The sequence below is a fragment of the Pomacea canaliculata genome, linkage group LG5 (genome assembly GCF_003073045.1).
Source record: "Pomacea canaliculata isolate SZHN2017 linkage group LG5, ASM307304v1, whole genome shotgun sequence".
Classification (NCBI taxonomy): domain Eukaryota; kingdom Metazoa; phylum Mollusca; class Gastropoda; order Architaenioglossa; family Ampullariidae; genus Pomacea; species Pomacea canaliculata.
The window spans coordinates 1,037,474-1,062,076 of NC_037594.1; the positions used below are offsets into that span (position 1 = coordinate 1,037,474).

General features: G+C 39.2%; 3 protein-coding genes across 8 annotated transcripts; all 3 read right to left on the reverse strand.

Moving 5' to 3' along the window:
• Positions 1–34: 34 nt before the first annotated feature.
• LOC112563504 (hexosaminidase D-like) lies at positions 35–5,010 on the reverse strand. Of its 3 annotated transcripts, none has more exons than XM_025237430.1 (5): positions 4,834–5,010; positions 3,898–4,542; positions 3,096–3,326; positions 2,092–2,739; positions 35–1,949 (listed from the first exon to the last, which is right to left on the reverse strand). In XM_025237430.1, exons 1-5 carry the CDS (start codon positions 4,921–4,923, stop codon positions 1,257–1,259), a joined length of 2,307 nt encoding a protein of 768 aa, XP_025093215.1. In that variant the 5' UTR covers positions 4,924–5,010; the 3' UTR covers positions 35–1,256. The 3 variants fall into 3 exon arrangements, with proteins under 3 accessions (XP_025093215.1, XP_025093216.1, XP_025093214.1); XM_025237431.1 differs by having other exon boundaries at positions 3,898–3,954; positions 4,834–5,008; XM_025237429.1 differs by having other exon boundaries at positions 3,898–5,010.
• A 2,970-nt stretch (positions 5,011–7,980) lies between these two features.
• On the reverse strand, positions 7,981–14,135 carry LOC112563510 (hexosaminidase D-like). 3 transcript variants are annotated; one of them, XM_025237442.1, is made up of 5 exons: positions 13,915–14,135; positions 13,077–13,133; positions 12,056–12,286; positions 11,018–11,671; positions 7,981–10,879 (listed from the first exon to the last, which is right to left on the reverse strand). In XM_025237442.1, the coding sequence occupies exons 1-5, from the start codon at positions 14,002–14,004 to the stop codon at positions 9,959–9,961; spliced, it is 1,953 nt and encodes a 650-aa protein (XP_025093227.1). In that variant the 5' UTR covers positions 14,005–14,135; the 3' UTR covers positions 7,981–9,958. The 3 variants fall into 3 exon arrangements, with proteins under 3 accessions (XP_025093227.1, XP_025093226.1, XP_025093225.1); XM_025237441.1 differs by having other exon boundaries at positions 7,981–9,213; positions 9,949–10,879; positions 13,077–14,054; XM_025237440.1 differs by having other exon boundaries at positions 13,077–13,816; positions 13,915–14,051.
• A 1,264-nt stretch (positions 14,136–15,399) lies between these two features.
• On the reverse strand, positions 15,400–24,566 carry LOC112563509 (hexosaminidase D-like). Of its 2 annotated transcripts, none has more exons than XM_025237439.1 (5): positions 24,432–24,566; positions 21,615–22,433; positions 20,651–20,881; positions 19,591–20,244; positions 15,400–19,452 (listed from the first exon to the last, which is right to left on the reverse strand). In XM_025237439.1, exons 2-5 carry the CDS (start codon positions 22,425–22,427, stop codon positions 18,532–18,534), a joined length of 2,619 nt encoding a protein of 872 aa, XP_025093224.1. In that variant the 5' UTR covers positions 22,428–22,433; positions 24,432–24,566; the 3' UTR covers positions 15,400–18,531. The 2 variants fall into 2 exon arrangements, with proteins under 2 accessions (XP_025093224.1, XP_025093223.1); XM_025237438.1 differs by lacking the exon at positions 24,432–24,566 and adding an exon at positions 24,231–24,352.
• Between the last annotated feature and the right edge of the window lie 37 nt (positions 24,567–24,603).

Below are 24,603 nucleotides of genomic sequence, written 5' to 3' on the forward strand. Positions count from 1 at the left end.
TTTCTAGTTAAAAGGTTTAAGCTGACCCACAGTATGCATTTTATTGTCTTTATTACTTTTGTGGATGCTTTACATATATATTTTCTTAAGCCTTTTTTTTTTCATACAAAAGCTCTCAAAGTAGTCATGTAGGCACACAATGCTTTTATTTGAAAAATTCAGTTAACTAAAAAAAAAAAAAAAACCCACAAAACAAATATAGGAAGAAATTTCTAAATATCCTTTTTAAAAATAAGCATTTGTTCTTTCTTGATGTTATAATCTGTTTTGTGTACTTTGTCTATGAATCACTTCACGACCTGCACGATTTTTTTATCTGTCCCACTTTGCAGGAAAAAGTCCTTTTTCATGTGCATTGCTTAATGCACAATTCAGCAAACAAAAAATATAACGACCCTTTGTCATCAATAGAAATGTTTTTGCACCAAAACATGCTTGAGGTTGAACAGCACATTCACTTACCAAATATTTCAATTTTATCATTTTTTTAAATGTGTGGCTGTCACTTGTCAATGTTTATGACAAGTTCCACACCAAATAGAAAGAATTCCTTTTAATCCATATGCTTCCCAAATTATTACACCTTTTGTTCATTCTCATTACCTACTCCTACAAACTTACAGCTGGTTGGTGAACAACTGATCGATTTAAGCTATTCAGCTGCTATCATTCTAATCTAGACTGTCATTTCAATACTAGTTTGAAGAAAGTAGACCAATAATTTCAAGTTCTGCAGTACCTGTGTAACTCTCGCATATTTTGGGCCCCTCACCAAAATGTAGCCATTTAAATTTATACTTAAAGCACTTTTTAAAAGAAACAATTACAGAAATAATACTTTTAGCGAATTTCCTGATCGTTAATTACTTTAAATGCTGACTTTTTGAAGGACTGGAAATCTTTTTTTTTCAAATATGCTAAGTTTTTCCTGACACGTAGGGACTCATCTGTGTTATCAGTTAACAGCGAGGGAATGATTGCATGAAAACAATGCCAAATCTCAAATACTGCTACAGTAAACTATTTCGCTTCAAACGTTATGTGTGTGAGAGAGAACTTCAAATCTCTGGACTGAATCATGTTACAGCTAAAACAGGTTTGGGAAAGGATGTCTGAATAATTCTAGACAAGGTCTGGGAATCATTAATATAAAAAATAACACTGGGCTCTTGTAAAATCCACCAAGTCCCATGTTCCTCAGCCACAATTGCATTTTCAATCCCGTACTTTACTATGTCCTCTGTTTGCCCTGCCAGTCATTTGCCCTGTCTGGTCCGGACCTGCTGCTGAAATGGGAAACGATTGTCACCATTTTGAGGTACAGCATTATTCCATCTTCTGCTTGCAGATTGACCTTCATACTGGCTACCAACAACTTGCTGAGGCTGCTGGAAATTCTGTATGTAGTCATTCTGTCCTAGCCCATGTTTAACATCTGCATATGCATTTCCACTCTGAATGTACCTCAGTTTGCTGGGTACAGTTGGCGTGAAGCTCTGACGCAGCACATCAGATAGTTTCCCACCCTGCCAATATCCTTCACTTCCGTGGGTGACGGCGCCATTCACACCTTGGACCTGGGAATTTATAACAGGGATATTCCCATTTCCTGGAATGTTTGCTCTCAAATGGATGGGCAGATTTTGAATACTATCCACCTGTCCTTGGATGGGCACCACTTCCACACCTTGGGTTGCTGGACTGAAATCGCTAGACTGCAGCTTTTGGCCAACTTCATCAGACCGTGATTTCATAGGTGGAGGCCCCAGTGGACGACGTGGCCATGTAGTTTTCTTCATAAGAGCCTCTGCCTTGCCTAAAATGTCTTCTAGCTTGGCAATGCGGCTATGGACATTAGTCTCCAGCCACTCATCAACTGTATTCCTGTCATAGACCTTCAGCAAATAGCCTTTCAGCTCATTCAACAGAGACTGAAAATGACTAATTACCTGTCAACAGCAAGAAAGTCTTTAAAGATGAATCTGTTATAAAGAAGGTGCTAAGTTTACACAATTTGTTGACAGTGGGGTTTTGATGCTTTTATTAAACAAATTTTATAACATCACAACTCTGGACAATGTTTTTACTTACCACTGCAAGTTCTCTATACAAGCTGCTCATATGCCATGAGCTGGAGAAGCCTCTGCGCACCTGGTAGTTTGTCAGCCAACCTGATATAGGTGATTTTAAGCGATCATCATGCTCTGTGGTAGTCACCTTGCTCCAGAGTTGGCGCACTGCATAAAAGACATCACTACCTGGGAATCTGCAGTCTCCGATTATATATTCATCTTTTCCACTCAGAGCAGGCAACTCCAGAGGAAGAGAGCATCCCAAGGCACTACTGGCTGTTACCTGCTGCTGTTTACTAAAGTCTCCATTCTTGGTTGCCGAAAGACACATGGCCAATGAGGGAAGGCCGACAGGCAAAAGCTCACACAATGTGGCAAAGTGGTCATAGCGTTGCCAACCAGTCAGGGCAATGCCCCGGAAGTTCACCAGCATTTCGTGGATGCCTAGGTTACGGATGACAGCTACCCATTGAAGGTTGTTGTCAATGTGAAAAGAGGCGTTAGTGATGAACTCGCTACTACCTGTGGCACCTTTGAAGGCTGACGCCACCCACACACCTTCGAAGAGCTGGCCATATTTCTCCCACACCGGCCGCTTTATATGGTCCATGATATTGTTCTCGTAACACCACACCACTGGCTCCACAACCTTGTTTAATTCAGACAACTGGAATTAGAAAAAAGCAACAAACGTAGGTTAACACCCAATGTCAGAGTTTTAGGGGATGTAATCTGTGGTCCTAAACACCCATTGGATGGTGGTTTACTGTATAGTAAGGTTTAACTATGGGCTTATGGTGCATAGGTTTACATTTTAACTGAATGCAGTTTCAATAGCTGCAGTTGGAAGAACTGAATAGGGTATAGGCTCAAAAGGTTTAATCACCGTGCTGCAATTAAGACAGGTAAAAGGATGGGGCAAACTGACAAAATGCAAACACATCTGTGCTCTTTTTTTAAAAAAAATAATAAGGCTAACAAGGCATGCAGCACTTGCACACTCAAGTCACTTATCTTAGTTACCTCTATAGTCTTTTCATCGATATTTCGAATCCAATCATCCCAAATCAAGGGCTTAATGTGAGGGTAAGTAGATCGAATAAACTTAGCCAATCTGGTCACATGACGAAGAAAAACATTCTCTGGGGTAAGATTCTCCCTGATCAACAAGGTGTGACTTTGGCCTTTACCAAGATCAAACACTTCATCACAGCCCAAATGAATGTGTTTTGCCTCAGGGTGAGCCTGTAGAATCTTGACAGATCAAATGGGAAGAATTAGAGAAAACAAAAATGCAACTCATTTCTACCTTCTGAGTAACTTCATCATCTATCATGTATTTGCATTAACATCTAGAGTCTCTAGTTTCACTGTTATTGCCTACCTAGAAGTTCACTTTAAGAAATAAAGCTGTTTTCAAAGTAAAATGATGTAGCTTTTATCACAATATCAGTTCAGCATTTGTCAGCAAGCTATTTTCAAAGTAAAATTATATTTTGTCACAGTATTAGGACAGTATCATCTCAGCACAGTTTGTCTTTTGAAAATAAAAATGTATTAACTTAAATACATCAGTATTTTTAAAACAACCAAACTATGCCTGGTGAGTGTTGTTGACTTCTGAGCTTTGGATTGGTTAGTCTGTTGGTTTAAAGTGGAGCGTTCAAGTATAATAAATATAATTTTTTTTTAATCAGTACCGCTTAACATGTATAATACATGTCAGAGGTTTTATTGTCTTGTGGTATTATAGGCTCTTCCATCAGTAGCAGGTGTATGTGGTAGATACAGAATAATTACTATTGCTGCAGTAATTATCAAATACCTGTATAATCATCTGCTGGAGTAGCAGGTAGGATTCCTCTCTGGTTGGGGTGATGACCTGTGGTGTAAAATTTAGTTCTCTTAAACTCATATACTTTTCATACTTAAGCACAAACTCCATGTGTCCAAATGTCTGTACCAAAGGCACAATCTCGAGGTCGTTTCGGCGAGCAGCCATCTGAATGCGCTGCAGGTCTGTCTGTGAATAAGCATTGCCTGCAGCAAGAAGGCTGAGGCTGTCACTGTATGGAAACATGTCTTCATACTCTATAAGCAGGCCTGTAGCACCAAGAGACTTGAGCAAAGGAAATAACTGTTCTAGGTAGCTCACAAGGGGAGGGGCACCTTTGAGATCAAGGTGGACCAAGCGCTCCAGCTGATGGAAAAAGGCTTCATCAGCAGGATCCAGATGTTGAAAGAGTCCTGGACTGAAATTCTGATCCTGGGCCTTCTCTTGCTGTTTTTCCTTTACTATCTGCTGTACATCCTGTTCTTCATTAAGATGGTTTTTATTCAAGCGATCTTGAAGTTTTTTCTCCTCCAGAACAGACCATTTGGGGTCTGGGTTCAAAAAAACTTTCTCCTGCTTCCACCCGTTAAGAGCTCTTTCTTTTTTCAACTCCTGCTTCGCAGCGTTTTTCGGCTTCTGCAGAATAGACCATTTAGGGTCTGGGTTCCTAGCTCTATCTTTCTCTTGCTTATCCTCTTTGACTTTGTAACTAAGCACTTCAGGGGTAGCAAACAATAAATTCCAAACACAGTAGACTATTAAAATGCCAGCCGTGCCAACAATAAGGTAAGGCAACAGCCCAAAACGTGAATGCATTCTTTTTTTGATTGACATTAAACGCATTTTCCCATAAAAGTAGAGGTAAAAAGTAGAAAAGTATACCACAGACACAAATTTGCCAAAATATTGAAAACTACTTCTGCTTACTTTTCTTGAAGCTGCATGTGAAATCTTTACCGCTGTGTACACGATCGAACTTATACACAGAGAATTGTGTGGGTGATATACGTTGTACATGTGAACATGTCTGTAATATTTAACCTGTAAGCACCCGCCATGTCTCTACAACGGCGAGAGTGACGTATGACATGACGTGTGACGTATGACGTGTGGACATCGTCAAACTCAAGTGACGACATAAGAACTTGGACACAGCGGAACTGAAAACAACGACATAGAGGCGAAGTTAGACATTTCTTCTCAATTTTTTTTCGGCCCTTCTTTCTCATTTTTTCACGAATACATCCGCACTAAAACTATAACAAGGAAATGAATGGGAATCCATCTCGCAATATACTACAAAACTACGACAGGTCGCCCTCCCTGTTAGGTCGCTTGTAGAGCGCTTTATCCCTACTCTAAGGGAAAGCTCAATGCGCTTCACAAAAATAAATACATTTTTACAGCACAATCTACAGAAAACTTCTTGATATCCAAATTTCCAGCCTCGTGGACAGTCTCCTGATGCGACGTTGCACGTGCGTTATTCCCTCCGAGCAGTTGCCAGATGATGATGATGATGTCAGTTAAAAAAAATCATAAAGAGGAAAGTTGATTATTTGTGCAACGTGGCGAAATCAGCCGTTAGTAGTCGACACTGTGTTTTGTTTCAATTGTATTAATAACAGCAGAAGACAATAATGGCTCACAACGAACGCGAAAACTTTAAAAACAACAACAACAACAACAACAACAACAACAACAACAAACAAAATACCTCCGCAAAGCATTAGGCGCTAATCGCTACAATTTAGAAATGTCAGGGTTGGAGTGAATAGCACACAGAATGTACATTTGTTCGTAAGGTATAATAACACTCCTCATCTAAATAATAAACAAAATTCCAAACTTTGTCTACATGTAGTGTAAATAAAGGGAAAATCACATGATTCCAATAAACTGCTCAAAATTTTATTTTCTTTTGCCTTTAATAAGAATTTTAGTAGTCTGAACTATACGGAGTGGATTGTGATGACATGTCAGTCACTGTCTCCGGCCTATGACACACACCAGTGACCTGCGTGTACAAAATACATCAACATTAAATGAGACTGAGTGATGTCTCCTCGCCTGGACTAGTTCTCTGTATTGTAGTCTCCGATGACCTGCTGTGAGTGTCCCTATTATTTGTTACATGCTTCTTCGTCTTTCTGTTCAGTTGATCTGCTTGTCCGCGGCTTTACTGCTTCAACTACGGCCTTCTGTTGTCCCATCCAAAGACAGCCTCTTAATTTGTAACGGCTTCTTCGCCCCATTCGTGGGTGAGGTCACACGGTGCAGTCTTCTGCTTCACTGTCAATGCATCATGTATCATGTTGATGGTAGTGATGTACAGATGATGTTATCTACAGACAAGACTGTTTCCACCTCTAACTCGATCTGCTGTTATCACAGATTCTTTATGACTGTGTTATCTACAATACAATGTCTGTGAACTGGCCTCCATTTACCATTTGTGAGCACTGTTGATTGTTGATTTGGTGCTCTTAAAAAAAAAACACTCCAGTAATCTATCTTTTGTGATATTATTCTTTTCTGAGAAAGCTTCTACTAGTGCTCGACAATTCACAAAGTGCCAGATCAACTCATATCTGAAGTAACGGTTTCTTGTGTCATTCGTCGCATGATGCTGTGGACTAGCGATGTCTACAGACATATATATTTTCTCTACTTCCATCACTTGCAAATTTCACAATTTCTCATTTTGAATCGCTTCGCGATACTTTGGATGCTGGTTCAACATGCATCAGCAGCGTGGACTGAAACCTTCTGATGTCGTGTGAACTGTTGTGCACGGCCTTTGTGTTGAGGTGAGGCATCTTGCCAGCAATTTTTGTGTGTGTATGTGCGCACGCTGGACGTGGGCAGAAGTCTCCATGGTGGTCCAGTCCATCAGACTCCTGGTCAGACAACCGACGTACGCAGTTGCCTCATGTGCCGTCCCTGGCCTCATGGCGCCTTCAAATCCCAGCTACCGACACTTTTCCTCTAAATAGTTATGTGTGTTTGTGGTGGGGACCTGCATATGTGCATTTAAATGTGTGAGTGTGTGTGAGTGTGAGTGTGTGTGTGTGAGTGTGTGTGTTGCATGCTTGTCGGATTGGTATCACTCCTGCATAGCGCATTGAGCCTACATGGCAATAACGCTGCATAAATTTACTAATATTATATTAATATTGTTATTACAAATTGCTGACTGGTGTTCACACACATGACTCCGAGCCCTCAGCGCACATCCCCAATAAACAGCTCAACGCAATTCAGCGTCAAATTAAACGAGTAATATGGTCGAGAGCTTTTACAAATATTTACACAAATGATATAAAATATCAAGTAAGCTCAATTCGTCTAATTTTTCTCAGTTTTCGTTCCCTCCCACCCGCTACTCCATCTTTCTCAGCGTCTGTACGTCTGTTTGGGTGCGCGATCGCACTAACCATGTGCATGTGCATCTCCTCTGCTCAAAGTTATTTAACAATGAAGAGAATGTATTCACTACTCATGGTCTGCTGTACAGAAACCGACGTGTGTTAATTAGACTTTGCATGTCTACTGTGCAGTGACCACCTTCAAAGTTTTCATAATTAACAGGTAATCATAAGAATAAAGTGAAGTTTTCAAGGGTGGTCATTAAAAATGGTGACTACATCCAGCAGCTGGTGATAGTTCCATCATCTCTTTGTCCCTCCCCTCTCCAATTTATTAGTACAGTTTGTGTTTATTTCTTGTGCCACTATCTTGTTCAAGTATACTGAACTTATTGCCAATTCGTGTACCAGGGCTTTTGTTGTAGCATAAGTATTAATCCAAGTTCTTTAAAGAATATTCCCCATGAGCAAAAAATATTATGAGCAGTTTACAAACTACTTCAGCATTTTGCAATTCTTTGTGTTAAATTTAACAGGACTCAGAAGAGGAGGAGACAAGAAAAACAAGAGCGTGTTGAGGCTAACATAAAGAAAAGTAAGGAGGAAATGCAGCGCTCCCTCTCTCTCTCAGTCGCTGAAAGAACGTGACAAGGAGCGAGAATATCTCCCCTCACCTACCTTATATATGATGCAAAACAAGCACACATTTTTACCAAAATGAGACTGAAAGTCCACCATTTATTGAAAACCAACAGCTTCTGGCAAATACCTAAAGCAAACTAAAGATAAAGTACAAAAAGAATGGAATGTAAATGGTCTGCTTAATAGAATTCTCTATGCTAGCAATACTTGTACTGTCAATGGAGGAGAACATTTGGAATTTGACATGGAATAAAATACAAGAGCACCTGGGTGGCCTTGATGAAGGTGAGGAGTTGGGTTAACAGATCTTGGACAATTTATGCCAGGCTTTCAAAGCTGCAAGTGCCTTGAACCAAAGATTGGAGAAGGTCCACAAAAAAACCTTAGATTGAATTACATGGCATGGATGGATTGCTCCTTTTTCATACATAGTATTGCATATGAACTGCAATAATAAGGGGGCTGTGGCTTACCAAAAAAGCTGAAAGTAACGTTAAAACGACTATCAAACGATTCTTGTTTTTAATGCATAGTCTCAATATGACCATCACAGAACTAAAGTACCACTCTTACACTCTTACTATCAAGTGGTTACCTTAATTTTTTTTTTGGCCAAATCATTTTAACAAACTGGTCTGAATATTATTCAATCCTAGGATAAGGATGTGTGATAAGTTATCCTAACCCCAAATGTAAAAAAAAATATACTGCTAAACTGTCTGGTTCTGAATTACTGCTACAGTCCATCCCCCCCCCCCACCTTTTTTTTTGAAATCCCAGATTGAAAAGAAACAAGCAAAATCACAGAAACTAAACCTTCAAATAAGCCACGACGAAACAAAAGGGTAGTACTAAAAAGTATACACATTTTTCAAGTGCAAGCAACAAGATCAAGGGCAACTTTTCTCATTTTAAGGTTATCAGCAACCTATGCCAATGATACAATGAAAAGAGTGAGTAGTCCTGCTTGTCAAATCTGTCCACTTTTAGTGTAAATTTCCTGGTTTGCCTTCACTTCACACTTCAGGTGTTGCCGCAAAATGTATAGCACATTTCACGTTCATTTTTGTTATTTCATAAAATTACACAAAAGCAAAGAGATCAGTTCATGTTTGTAATTTGGTGAAGGCTGGTATAAAATCACGCTAATACGAATATTTCCATTGACTGAAAAACAGAAGAAAATCTATCACCTAAGAATTTACTGTTCTGTGTCAGGCATTTATCCAAGCAGAAGCTGTGGCCACCATCTTCACCTTTCCATTTCATGTGATGCAGTTTGTACACTCCATTTCATCTGAAGGATGTGCGAGTGATTGCACATAATGGACTGATGTGGTCTACTAATTATTATTACTTAAATAACAGCTGTGTACAATCTATTCCTGTTAAACTTCAAAGATTTTCAGCTAATAGTGATATATTTGTATCCATGGTCCACAATGCTATCACAATAACAAATTCTTTACTTCTTCCAGGATAAACCTCATTATTCCAATCTGCATTATCATCAATGATCTCAGCTAAACGAGGAGAAACTCCTTGGCTACTTTTCAGAAAGTACCGCAGGATTTTAAAATAAGCCCATTTGTTTTTATATATTGAATGTACAGCAGAATTCAGCGCAAACAACAATCAATAAGTAACTGAAAGCGTCAGTGACATTAGATTCACATAGGTTTCTTATTTACTGAAATGCCATCATCCTTCATTACCATACTCTGGACTAGGTAGCCAAATGTGAATTTGCCAACCTTTTGTTCATTCACACTAGATACTCCCGAAAAAGTCCATAGTAGAGCTCCTTCGTTCTATACTTTAACCTTCTACTTTCAGAGAGGTCTAATGGGTAGGTGATATATTACACTGCTGGGTTTATTTATTATTTTTGACATCGTAGAGATTTCCGCTGTTCTCAATTAAGTAAAAATTGGTTATTAGTCTCATTAAAATATCAAACTGTATTATCATTAAAAAAATTCTATGTTCACACCACTATTCTTAAAATCCTCCTTATCTTTCTAGCTCATACCTTGGTTTCCCTACTGCTGAGCACGATCAAGAGAGAAAGCCTTTGATCTTGTGCCTTCCAAATCCTTCTCACCCCTCTGCCATTTTGCTTTCACTTTTTGTTCTCTGACTCCATCCTCTTTACTACGTCCTCTGTTTGCCCTGCCGGTCATGTCATCAACTCTGTTTGGTATTATTTCCTCTTTGCCCTGTCTAGTCTGGACCTGCTGCTGAAATGGGAAACGATTGTCACCATTTTGAGGTACAGCATTATTCCATCTACTGCTTGCAGATTGACCTTTGTACTGGCTACCAACAACTTGCTGAGGCTGCTGCAAATTCTGTATGTAATCATTCTGTCCTAGTCCATGTTTAACATCTGCAAATGCACTTCCACTCTTCTGGTTGGGGTCAGCAATAAACTGTTGTTGGATATTTCCATCTTCAGCATTTCCACTCTGAATGTACCTCAGTTTGCTGGGTACAGTTGGAGTGAAGCTCTGACGCAGCACATCAGATAGTTTCACACCCTGCCAATATCCTTCACTTCCGTGGGTGACGACGCCATTCACACCTTGGACCTGGGAATTTATAACAGGGATATTCCCATTTCCTGGAATGTTTGCTCTCAAATGGACGGGCACATTTTGAATGCTATCCACCTGTCCTTGGATGGGCACTACTTCCACACCTTGGGTTGCTGGATTAAAATCCTTAGACTGCAGCTTTTGGCCAACTTCATCAGACCTTGATTTCATAGGTGGAGGCCCCAGTGGACGACGTGGCCATGTAGTTTTCTTCAAAAGAGCCTCTGCCTTGCCTAAAATGTCTTCTAGCTTGTCAATGCGGTCCTGGACATTAGTCTCCAGCCACTCGTCAACTGTACTCCTGTCATAGACCTTCAGCAAGTTTTCTTCCAGAACCCTCAACACATGCTGAAAAGGCTCAATTACCTGTCAACAACAAGAAAGTCTCTCAAGGTGAACCTGTTCCAAAACATTCAGCTGCTAATTTGTTAACAGTCCGTAGGTTTTATGCTTTTATTAAACAAATTTTATAACATCACAACTCTGGACCACGTTTTTACTTACCTTTGCAAGTTCTTTAAGCAAGATGCGTAGATGATAAGGGCTGGAGAAACCTCTCTGCACCTGGTAGTTTGTCAGCCAACCTGATATAGATGATTGCAAGCGATAGTTATGCTCTGTAGCAGTTACGATGCCCCACAGTTGCTGCACTGCATAAAAGACATCACTACCTGGGAAGCTGCAGTCTTGAGTTACATGTGCACCTTCTCCATGAAGAGCAGGTAATTCCAGATCTAGAGGAGAAGAGCATCCCAATGCCCGACTGGCTGTTACCTGCTGCTGTTTACTAAAGTCTCCATTCTTGGTTGCCGAAAGACACATGGCCAATGAGGGAAGGCCGACAGGCAAAAGCTCACACAATGTGGCAAAGTGGTCATAGCGTTGCCAGCCAGTCAGGGCAATTCCTCGGAAGTTCACCAGCTTCTGCTGGATGCCTAGGTTACGGATGACGGCCACCCACTGAAGATTGTTGTCAATGTGAAAAGAGGACTTAGTGATGTACTGGCCACTACCTGAGGCACCTTTGAAGGCTGACGCCACCCACACACCTTCAAAGAGCTGGCCATATTTCTTCCACACTGGCTGCTGTATACGGTCCATGATGTTATGCTCGTAATACCACACCACTGGCTCCACAGCCTTGTTTAATTCAGACAACTGGAATTTTAAAAAACCCCAAAAAACTAGAAGTTCTTTATACTGAGAAAAAGCAACAAAGGTAGGTTTACACCCAATAAAAGAGTTTTAGGGGATATAATCTGTGGTCCTAAACACCCATTGGATGGTGGTTTACTGAATATTGTAGTAAGGTTTAACTATGGGCTTGTGATGCACAAGTTTACAGTTTAACTGAATGCAGTTTCAATAGCTGCAACTGGAATAGGGTAGATTCAAAAGGTTTAATCACCGTGCTGCAATTAAGACAGGTAAAAGGATGGGGCAAACTGACACAGAAACACATCTCTGTGCTTTTTTTAAAAAAAAGATAATAATAAGCTAACTTAACATGCAGTACTTGCACACTCGTCTCAACTTATTTACCTTTATAGTCTTTTCATCGATATTTCGAATCCAATCATCCCAAATCAAGGGCTTAATGTGAGGGTAAGTAGATCGGATAAACATAGCCAGTCTGGTCACATGACGAAGAAAAAGATCCCCTGGAGTAAGATTCTCTGTCATCAACAAGGTGTGACTTTGGCCTTTACCAAGATCAAACACTTCATCACAGCCCAAATGAATGCGTTTTGCCTCAGGGTGAGCCTGTAGAATCTTGACAGATCCAAATGGTAAGAATTAGAGAAAACAAAAATGCAACTAATTTCTTCTTTTGAGGAACTTCATCATCTCATTTGCATTAACATCTAGAATCTCTAGTTTAACTGTTATTGCCTACCAAAAAGTTCACTTTAAAAAATAATCATGCCAATATTAAGCATGGAAAATAAATTATTGTAATAGGTTTATGCCAAGGTAATGAACTCAGAAACTTAATAATAATAATTTTACATAGCGCTTTATACAATCCATTAAAGGCTGGCTCAAAGCGCTTCACAAAAGAATGAAAACATTTAGAAATAATAAGATTTGGAGTACACAATGCACACTTTTATCACAATATCAGTTCAGAATTTGTCAGCAAGCTATTGTCAAAGTAGAATAATATTTTTTTCACACTATTAGGACAGTATCATCTCAGCTAAGTTTGTCTTTTGCAAATAAAAATGTATTAACTTAAATACATCAGTATTTTTAAAACCACCAAACTATGCCTGGTGAGTGTTGTTGGCTTCTGAGCTTTGGGTTGATTAGTCTGTTGGTTTAAAGTGGAGCGTCCAAGTATAATGAGTTTAATCAGTACCGCTTTACATGTATACTACACTTCGGTCAGAGGTGTGTGTGTGTCTGAATGTTTTATTATATTTTCCTTTATAGCTAGTATGGGCTCTTCCATCAGTAGCAGGTGTATGTGGTATATACAGAATAATTATTATTATGGAGAAATGTACCACATAAAATTGTAGAAACACTATGATTAAGAGCTGCAGTAATTATCAAATACCTGTATAATCATCTGCTGGAGTAGCAGGTAGGATTCCTCTCTGGCTGGGGTGATGACCTGTGGTGTAAAATTTAGTTCTCTTAAACTCATATACTTTTCATACTTGAGCACAAACTCCATGTGTCCAAATGTCTGTACCAAAGGCACAATCTCGAGGTCGTTTTGACGAGCAGCCATCTGAATGCGCTGCAGGTCTGTCTGTGAATAAGCATTGCCTGCAGCAAGAAGGCTGAGGCTGTCGCTGTATGGAAACATGTCTTCATACTCTATAAGCAGGCCTGTAGCACCAAGAGACTTGAGCAAAGGAAATAACTGTTCTAGGTAGCTCACAAGGGGAGGGGCACCTTTGAGATCAAGGTGGACCAAGCGCTGCAGCTGATGGAAAAAGGCTTCATCAGCAGAATCCGGATTTTGAAAGAGTCCTGGACTGGGATTCCTATCCTGGGCCTTCTTTAGCTGCTTTTCCTTTGTCTGTTGTGCATCCTGTTTTTCATCACTGAGTTGGTTTTTATCCTGAAGTTTTATCTCCTCCAGAACAGACCAATTGGGGTCTGGGTTCATAGCTATATCTTTCTCTTTATTATCATCTTTGATTTTGTAACCAAGCACTTCAGGGGTAACAAACAATGAATTCCAGGCATAGTAGACTATTAAAATGCCAGCCGTGCCAACAATAAAGTAAGGCAACAGTCCAAAACGTGAATGCATTCGTTTTTTGGTTGACATCAATCGCATTTTCCCTTAAAAGTAGAGGCAAAAACAGTTATGGATAAACAGTTATATGTAACCATACCACAGACACAAATTTGCCAAAATATTGAAAACTACTTCTGCTTACTTTTCTTGAAGCTGCATGTGAGATCTTTTCCGCTGTGTACACGATCGAACTTATACTCAGAGAATTGTGTGGGTGATATACGTTGTACATGCGGACATGTCTGTAATATTTAACCTGTAAACACCCGCCATGTCTCTACAACGGCGAGAGTGACGTATGACGTATGACGTGTGACGTGTGACGCGTGGACCTCGTCAAACTCAAGTGACGACATAAGAACTTGGACACAGCGGAACTGAAAACTATAATCGGACAATGGACTGAAATAAAGGTAAAATCATATTTAAATGGAAAGGGATAAGACTGTGTTTGCGAGTGACTGGAATGACTCATTTGTCAAAATGAAAAGTGATCAAAGTTCTTGACTTCTTTCAATGCCACAGCAAGTTCTCGGACAGCGGACGAGATCATCCGCCTGATCACGTGCACAAGAATCCAAGAGCTTCATCAGTGGTGCTGCCCAAAACAACTGAGAAATTCGGCATTTGACTGATGGGCGGCCAACACAATTAATGTCACCAGTGGTGGCCATCTTGTGAGCAAAAATGAGCGTAGATCCACACGGATCTATTTTCTCTCGACGTGCTTGAACCCTCAGTCCTTGAATTTTTAGTTGATTAGCGATTAGCGAGTTAATGATGCTAGATGCTCACGAGTGGATGAGTCAACGATCATAAAAACAGCCTGTTTTCAATTAAATTATGATAGTACTATCTTCTAAATTGACTGAAAGAATGTAGTCCTCTTCGTCTTTTGGCACAACAGGCCTGGGTGGGGGGGGGGGGGAAATGATTTTCTTCTCTTCATCCTGTGGAGGTTGCAAAGCGCAGTATGAGAAAAGTAGATTTTAAGCTTAATATTAAATATTAATGCAAACAATTTGTGAGGTGGTGTTAGAGGTTCAAAGTATCCTCTGCCTACACGCAAAGTAGTCCATAACCTCCGCGCATGGGACCTACCACTGATTTTCTATTTTATTAAAAGAAAAGATGGGCCTCTGCTGGTGCTCGTTTATTAATGGATATAATAATTGATGTACTTTAATCCACTTTAGGTCACACTACTAAAATTCTAATTAAAGGCGGAAGAAAATAAAATTTTGAGCAGTTTATTGGGATCATGTAACTTTAAAAAATAACCACAAATTGAAGTCAGGCTCGGTTTCCTTTACACCCGACCTCCCCGCACCTCACTACGAAATAATTACAGTTCATAACAAAACACTGCCTAGCAATTTACGTAAACAACACTTGTCAAACCATCCTCGAGACTTCATGGCTGAGAGCAGCCTGCACACCTGTGGGTGTTATACCAGAGCATTCGCGGTTCCACTCAGCAGAGGTCTGGCATCAAGGAACCTGATGGAGACCTCTCTTCACCACCTGTCGACAATACGCGTTCCCGTGGTTGATCAAGCGCAACGCCCCCCATATTCAGAACATTCCGCTATCAATCACCATCTGGCTAGAACAAACGGATAGGAAACTCATTTTATGTGTCACTTTATATTTTTCACACATGAGATCACAAAGTAACCGTGTACATGTAGGTACACAGTGATTTTATGTGCAAAATAATTCTGTTTAAGATCACAATTTTTACTGAAAGAACACAAAAAAAACCACACAACATAACACAAAACAAATATGGTAAGAAATATCTAAATATATTTTTAAATATGCATTTGTTCTTTCCTGATGTTGATAATTTGTTTTGTTCTCTTCTTTGTCTGTATCAATTAAGTAGATGCAAACAGGAAGTGAATTCAACACTATTTTCCATAATTACTCAAATTCATCTCAAAAGAAATGTTTAAAAATTAGATATCTACATCACTGAAATCTCTTCACAGCACTTACACACGGTATTTACAAAAACCAAGCTGTAAAAACACCCTACTTACAATATTTACATTTGAACTCTGTGTACAGGTGATTAAAAGTCATTTTTCAATCAGGCATACATAATCACCAACCGGAAACACAGAAGTTTCATATTTCTTTAAAGGACTTTTACAAGTTCTTGTTCTAGTTAATGAGGATGGGTAGAGGATTTACACATTTTTTCTCCTGTCCCACTTTGTTTTAGGTACTACCTAGGAAAAAAAAAAACCTTTTCAACATGCATTTCTCCATGCACAATTCAATAAAGTAATGTAGTTAACACTTGCATTTTTCATTAAAACAGCTCTTGATTTTTAATTATACAATCACTTGAAAAAATTAAATTTTGATCTTTAAGATGCGGATGTTGCACTTGAAAGCATATCTACAGTAAGTTCAACACCAAACACTTGTTAATAATAAATAAATCTGAAAGCATGTTAAAGTTTAAATAAATTTAAAAAAAAAACATCAATGACTTAATTTAGGCAGACTGGGTGTATGGTGTGCTTGCCGCTTACAGATTAAGTGACCCCTTGCACCACTTGAAGCATCCTGAACAACAGGGGTTAAAATGTTTATCCCCCCTCACCTACCTTATATATGATGCAAAACAAGCACACATTTTTACCAAAATGAGACTGAAAGTACACCATTTATTGAAAACCACCAGCTTCAAAGTTTACTTCTGGAAAATACTTAAAGCAAACTAAAGTACAAAAAGAATGGAATGTAAATGGTCTGCTTTATGGAATTCTCTATGCTAGCAACACTTGTACTGTCAATGGAGGAGAACATTTGGAATTTGACATGGAATAAAATACAAGAGCACCTGGGTGGCCTTGATGAAGGTGAGGAGTTGGGTTAACAGATCTTGGACAATTTATGCCAGGCTCACTTTCAAAGCTGCAAGTGCCTTGAACCAAAGATTGGAGAAGGTCCACAAAAAAACCTTAGATTGAATTACATGGCATGGATGGATTGCTCCTTTTTCATACATAGTATTGCATATGAACTGCAATAATAAGGGGGCTGTGGCTTATAAAAAAAGCTGAAGGTAATGTTAGAACAACTATCAAATGATTCTTGTTTTTAATGCATAGTCTCAATATGACCATCACAGAACTAAAGTACCACTCTTAGTTTCAAGTGGTTACCTTAATTTTTTTGGCCATATCATTTTAACAAACTGGTATGAACATTATTTAATCCTAGGATAAGGACGTGTGATAAGTTATCCTAACCCCAAATGTAAAAAATATACTGTTAAACTATCTGGTTCTTAAAAGCATCAATTCAACAACACACATACACAAAATCCTAACTTCTGTTGTCACAATGTGTACATCATCTCACGGGGCAAAACACAGGCATAATATCTACTGTGCCATTAGCAAAAATGATACCCAACATTAAAACAAGAACTCATGTCAGCTCCAATGACTATTTTTCAATCCTGTGGCACTGCCAATAAAGAAATGAATTACTTTATATATACATCGACAAACATTTAAAAAAACAATGCTTTGACACAGTCAATTGTAAAAAGTTGAAAAAATTATGCTGCCCCATTGGACAAAAAAGATTTTAGCATGCCGATCTTCCTAAGCATTATCATAAATTTGCAGATCCTAAATATTCCTTGAAAGCTTGCAAAATAGGTTGACATATATTTCCCTAAATTACTGCCACAGTCCATTCCCCCCGTTTTTTTGAAACCACCGAGTGAAAAGAACCACCGAGTGAAAAGAAAACAAGCAAAATGACAGAAAATAAACCTTCAAATAAGTCATGAAGGAACAAAAGTGGTAGTACTAATAAGTATACACATTTTGCACCTACGAGCAACAATGTCAAGGGCAACTTTTCAGAATTCACTCTATCAGCCAACAATACAATGAAAATAGTGAGTTGCCTGCTTGCCAGATCTGTCCACTTTTAGTGTAAATTTCCTGGTTTGCATTCGCTTCACACTTCAGGTGTTGCCACAAAATGTATAGCACATTTCACGTTCATTTTTGTTGTTTCATAAAATTACACAAGAGCAAAGAGATCAGTGCATTTGTGAACAAACATGTATGCAAATAGAAGTACAACGATCCATCAATATGGCAATATGTCCAACCATCTAAACATATACATGTGTATAAAATGTGTACAACCTTACAACTCGATTATAGTTTTCACTGCTCTTTTACCAAATTTATTTTCAAGATAAGGCTGGCAAAGATTTATCGGTGAACTATATATTATGAGATTAAGTGATTACATAAAGTTTTATAAGCCTGGACAAGTCAAGGAAACAGGAAAGACTTGTTTTTCAGGTCTGGAAATTTCATTAAATTTTGAGACAGTCTGCCAGCAAAGGACTGAGAAGTTTTGAAATTTGGTGAAGACTGGTATAAAATCATGCTAATATGCACACATAGTTTGAATCTCTTGACTGAATCACATTGCAATATAAACACTTTAGAAAAGATGAAATGAAATTTGAAAAAATTCTTGAAAAAAGTTAAAACACACATCACCTCTTGTAAAATCCACTATCAAAACCCATGTCCCTCACAGCCACAATAACATTTCCAACCCACCTACACACTCCTGTAAACAATCAACCCTTCTCAGTGTATTACCACCAGTGTAATAGTCAACCACTTCTTATCTTGGTGTCATTCAATGATGCTCTTACATTCTTAAAATCCTCCTTATCTTTCTAGCTTATGCCTTGGTTTCCCTACTGCTGAGAACGGTCAAGAGAGAAAGCCTTTGATCTTGTGCCCTCCAAATCCTTCTCACCCCTCTGCCATTTTGCTTTCACTTTTTGTTCTCTGACTCCATCCTCTTTACTACGTCCTCTGTTTGCCCTGCCGGTCATGTCATCAACTCTGTTTGGTATTATTTCCTCTTTGCCCTGTCTAGTCTGGACCTGCTGCTGAAATGGAAAACGATTGTCACCATTTTGAGGTACAGCATTATTCCATCTACTGCTTGCAGATTGACCTTTGTACTGGCTACCAACAACTTGCTGAGGCTGCTGGAAATTCTGTATGTAATCATTCTGTCCTAGTCCATGTTTAACATCTGCAAATGCACTTCCACTCTTCTGGTTGGGGTCAGCAATAAACTGTTGTTGGATATTTCCATCTTCAGCATTTCCATTCTGAATGTATCTCAGTTTGCTGGGTACAGTTGGAGTGAAGCTCTGACGCAGGACATCAGATAGTTTCACACCCTGCCAATATCCTTCACTTCCATGGGTGATGACGCCATTCACACCTTGGACCTGGGAATTTATAACAGGGATATTCCCATTTCCTGGAATGTTTGCTCTCAAATGGACGGGCACATTTTGAATGCTATCCACCTGTCCTTGGATGGGCACCATTTCCACACCTTGGGTTGCTGGATTAAAATCCTTAGACTGCAGCTTTTGGCCAACTTCATCAGACCGTGATTTCATAGGTGGAGGCCCCAGTGGACGACGTGGCCATGTGGTTTTCTTCATAAGAGCCTCTGCCTTGCCTAAAATATCTTCTAGCTTGTCAATGCGGTCCTGGACATTAGTCTCCAGCCACTCGTCAACTGTACTCCTGTCATAGACCTTCAGCAAGTTTTCTTCCAGAACCCTCAACAGAGGCTGAAGACGCTCAATTACCTGTCAACAACAAGAAAGTCTCTCCAGGTGAACCTGTTCCAAAACATTCAGCTGCTAATTTGTTAAAAGTCCGTAGGTTTTATGCTTTCATTAAACAAATTTTATAACATCACAACTCTGGACCACGTTTTTACTTACCTTCGCAAGTTCTTTATGCATGTTGCGCAGATGCCAAGGGCTGGAGAAACCTCTCTGCACCTGGTAGTTTGTCAGCCAACCTGATATAGGCGATTGCAAGTGATTGTTATGCTCTGTAGCAGTTACGATGCCCCACAGTTGCTGCACTGCATAAAAGACATCACTACCTGGGAAGCTGCAGTCTTGAGTTACATGTGCACCTTCTCCATGAAGAGCAGGTAATTCCAGATCTAGAGGAGAAGAGCATCTTAATACCCGACTGGCTGTTACCTGCTGCTGTTTACTAAAGCCTCCATTCTGGGTTGCCGAAAGACACATGGCCAATGAGGGAAGCCCAACAGGCAAAAGCTCACACAATGTGGCAAAGTGGTCATAGCGTTGCCAGCCAGTCAGGGCAATTCCTCGGAAGTTCACCAGCTTCTGCTGGATGCCTAGGTTACGGATGACGGCTACCCACTGAAGGTTGTTGTCAATGTGAAAAGAGGAGTTAGTGATGTACTGGCCACTACCTGTGGCACCTTTGAAGGCTGACGCCACCCACACACCTTCGAAGAGCTGGCCATATTTCTCCCACACCCGCTGCTCAATACGGTCCATGATGTTATGCTCGTAAAACCACACCACTGGCTCCACAACCTTGTTTAATTCAGACGACTGGAATTAAAAAAGAAACAAAAAAACTGGAAATTCTTTATACTGAGAAAAAGCAACAAAGTTAGATTTACAATAAAACAAATTGTTTTAGGGAACAGAATTTGTGGTCCAATACACCTATGGAACAATAGTTCACAAAACTTAACAGTCAAATTAAAAATAAGGGTTTAGGGTGCACAAAGTTACATTTAACTGAAACAGTTTTAATATTTGTACCTGGAAGAACTGAATAGGGTAGATTTAAAAGGCTTCATCGTTGTACCACAATTAAAAACGATAAAAGGAAGTGGTTAACCAACATAAAACAGAACCATATCTCTGTTCCCCTTCAAAAAGAAAAAAAAACAGTTAATAAGGCTAACAAGGCATGCAGCACTTGCACACTCAAGTCTCTTAACTTAGTTACCTCTATAGTCTTTTCATCGATATTTCGAATCCAATCATCCCAAATCAAGGGCTTAATGTGAGGGTAAGTTGATCGGATGAACTTAGCCAGTCTGGTCACATGACGAAGAAAAAGATCCCCTGGAGTAAGATTCTCTCTAATCAACAAGGTGTGACTCTGGCCTTCACCAAGATCATACACTTCATCACAGCCCAGATGAATGCGTTTTGCCTCAGGGTGAGCCTTTAGAATCTTAACAGATCAAAATGGGAAGAATAAGAGAAAACAAGGAAAGATAAAGCAAATGCAACTTACTCTTACCTTTTGAAGAAAGTTATCATCTAACATGCATTTGCATTGGCATCTAGAGTCTCCAGTTTTACTGTTATTGCCTAAATAGAAGTTCACTTTAAGAAACCATTATCATGCCAATTTCAAGCAATGAAAGAAAATTATTTTAAATGGATTTTTGCCAAGGTGAGGAACTCACAAAAGCAACTTTTTTAGTACTAGATAAGTATACACAAAACAACCTCTTTAAGAATTATCAGTACAGTGCCTGTCAGTAAGTTATTTTGAAAGTAAATTGGTACCGTGTCACAATATCAGGACAGGATATTACCAATGCATTTTGTATTTTGCAAATGAAAATGCATTAATATTTTAAATACATCAAAATTGTTAAATAAACCAAAGTATTATTAGTCACTGAAATTGACTTTGCACTTTGGGTTGGTTGGTCTGAGGTGTACAGTGTCTGGGTATTATGAACACAATTTTTTTTTTCAATCAGTGCTGTTTCTATGTGTAAATGTTTGACATATCAGTCTGTGATGTGTGTTTTTCAATTGTCTTTTCCTTTGTAAGTATTATGACCTCTTCTATCAGTAACAGATATATGCGTCATAAATAATTATTATTATTGAAGAAATGTACCATATAAAATTATAGAAACACGAGTAGAAATACAGTAATTATCAAATACCTGTTTAATCATCTGCTGGAGTAGCAGGTAGGATTCCTCTCTGGTTGGGGTGATGACCTGTGGTGTAAAATTTTGTTCTCTTAGACTCATATACTTTTCATACTTGAGCACAAACTCCATGTGTCCAAATGTCTGTACCAAAGGCACAATCTCGAGGTCGTTTTGGCGAGCAGCCATCTGAATGCGCTGCAGGTCTGTCTGTGAATAAGCATTGCCTGCAGCAAGAAGGCTGAGGCTGTCGCTGTATGGAAACATGTCTTCATACTCTATAAGCAGGCCTGTAGCACCAAGAGACTTGAGCAAAGGAAATAACTGTTCTAGGTAGCTCACAAGGGGAGGGGCACCTTTGAGATCAAGGTGGACCAAGCGCTGCAGCTGATGGAAAAAGGCTTCATCAGCAGGATCCGGATGTTGAAAGAGTCCTGGACTGAAATTCTGATCCTGAGCCTTCTCTTGCTGCTTTTCCCTTTCTTTCTGTTGTGCAGCCTGTTCCTGAAGAAGACGTTCTTCATCTAGTCTATCCTGAAGTGCTTTCTCCTGCTTCCACCTGTTAAGTGCTCTTTCTTTTTGCAATTCCTGTTTCACAGCGTTTGGCGGCTCTTCCAGAACAGACCATTTAGGGTCTGGATTCCTAGAGATATCTTTCTCTCGCTTATTTTCTTTGACTTTGTAACTAGGCACGGCAGCAGCAGCAAACAATGAATTCCAGGCATAGTAGACTATTAAAATGCCAGCCGTGCCAACAATAAGGTAAGTCAACAGTCCCAGACGTCCACGCAAAGCCATTCTATTTTTGGCTGATAGTAATCTCATTTGTCCCTGAAAGTAGAGGCAAAAACTTATTAATAATCAATTATATGCATGCACCTAAACCCCCCTTCACAGACATAAATATGCCCAAATATGGACAATCATTACTGTTCACTCTTCTGGGGGGAAGCTACATGTGAAATCTTCACAGCTATGCCTACAATCATACTTTTCGCTCTTAAGCCTTATAAATGAGTCCAATGTATGTGCACATCATCAAACTTAAGTGATGACAGACAGCAGAATCAAAATCAGTAATTGGTAAGTGTTCTGAAAGGGAGAAATAAAGGCAAAGAAACATAATTTCTCTCAATTTCTTTTGGTCATACTGTCTGACTTATTACTGTGTCTCCACAAACATTACAACAAAATGAAGGGGAAATCATCTTGCAGCATATTACAAAACTATGATGGCTTGCCAAAGTCAACCAGCTAGGTACCAATACTGAGAATTTTATTTTATCCAATCATTGATAAGTGCATACAATTACAATTACTTTAGATTAGAAAAGAAACTCCAGGTATCCAATTGCAGAAGTACCATGCAGCACAAATGTAAAATCAGCCACACCAATATTCTCTGTATTCACGTATCTTGAAGTCATTTATTTGATAGTGGCCCAAAATTTACAAGCACTTGTTGGATGCAATTCATGAAGTTTTATAATATAAAACACTGTACCATCATCAATCAATGATCAAAAGCTAATGCACAGACAGAACCATTTAAAAAAAACCAATGAGGAAAAACCATAAGATCAGCCAAAATACAAAGGAAAAGTTGTAAACAGGAATTGTTTGAAATTTGCAGAATATACATGACTTCACACTGCACAACTAAGTTCACTTCCTCTTGTTGGAAGACAAGACAGGACAAAATTTTGAGAGAGTGTCACTCACCCAGCATATGATCAAGCTAGATATAGAGATGAAGTTGCAAAAAACAAAACTTAAAAGATATAAAGATAAACGGAATCAAGGTATTCATCAAACAAAAACACAATAATGCTCTTTTGAAGCAAAGGAAGGTGAATAAGATGATGGCTAACTTCAACCCAAATCTTATAGTAGTAACAGATGTGAAAGGATCAATGATCCCTGTCAAGAAATCAGGCAAATGTAAAGTCAATCCTCCCGACACTCCGCTGCTGGAACACAATACCCCATACAAAATATTACAACATATGCTTCAGCACTTGTGTTGGACCTGTAATCTCTTGGCTTATACCATTCTTAGACCATATTTATTTTCCATATTATATGAAGATGATATTACAGATTCTGACTGTGAAGTAAGCATTCAAATTTTATGAAGGCGAGTCCATGCATGCACACACAGGTAGCGACAAATATAAGCAGAGTACCTGATGCATTTTCTGAAGTTCAATCTTTGATTTAAAGCTGGTTTAATATTTGTATTACGGTTTTACGCTTCAAATCTTAAAGAAAGACGGTTATTCGAGCCCTTCCCCTCTAACTGTAGCTCATCACAAAGAGTTTTACAAAAAGCTCAGTCCATTCAAGGCAAGAGGAAATTAATGTATAGTCGCAATTTATGTAACTTATGTTATGTACTGTTCACATTTCTAGACAGCGTTCACTACCGACCATTTCGCTGACTTTTCTTGCAGAATAGAGTTGAGAATGTTTAGCTTTTATGGGAACACTGTTACATCAAAATGCTCTATTATTACAATAGGGGCTTATTTGACGCACAAATTTATATTGGTGAAAATAATGCTAGCCTTTCCTGTTACACGGAAACAATTACACAGTGACAACTAGAGGATAACAAATTTGACATACGCATAATGTGGTTCCCAGGGTGTGGCAGCAATTGTAAAATACTGACATGAATGTATGTACGCTGCACCAGGAAACGCATTACATATGAAAAGGCATCGAAATCGACCTGTGAAACTACATGAGCTCTGACGCCGAGGTGTAAATGGGCGCAGCAACATACAAACACACCTTTGCTTAAAACTCCGCTATTTTTATTCTTACCAGTTAATTAGTAATCATGCAGATGTTTGTTTCATGTCATCGCGGTGTGGAGTGCGTGACACAGGATTGCCAGCACCTCGGATGGTACCGAAAGTACGAATGGACGACGACACAGTTGTACCGAGACTCGCCATTGGTTGAACGAGGTCACAACCTCAGTGGCAAACACAGT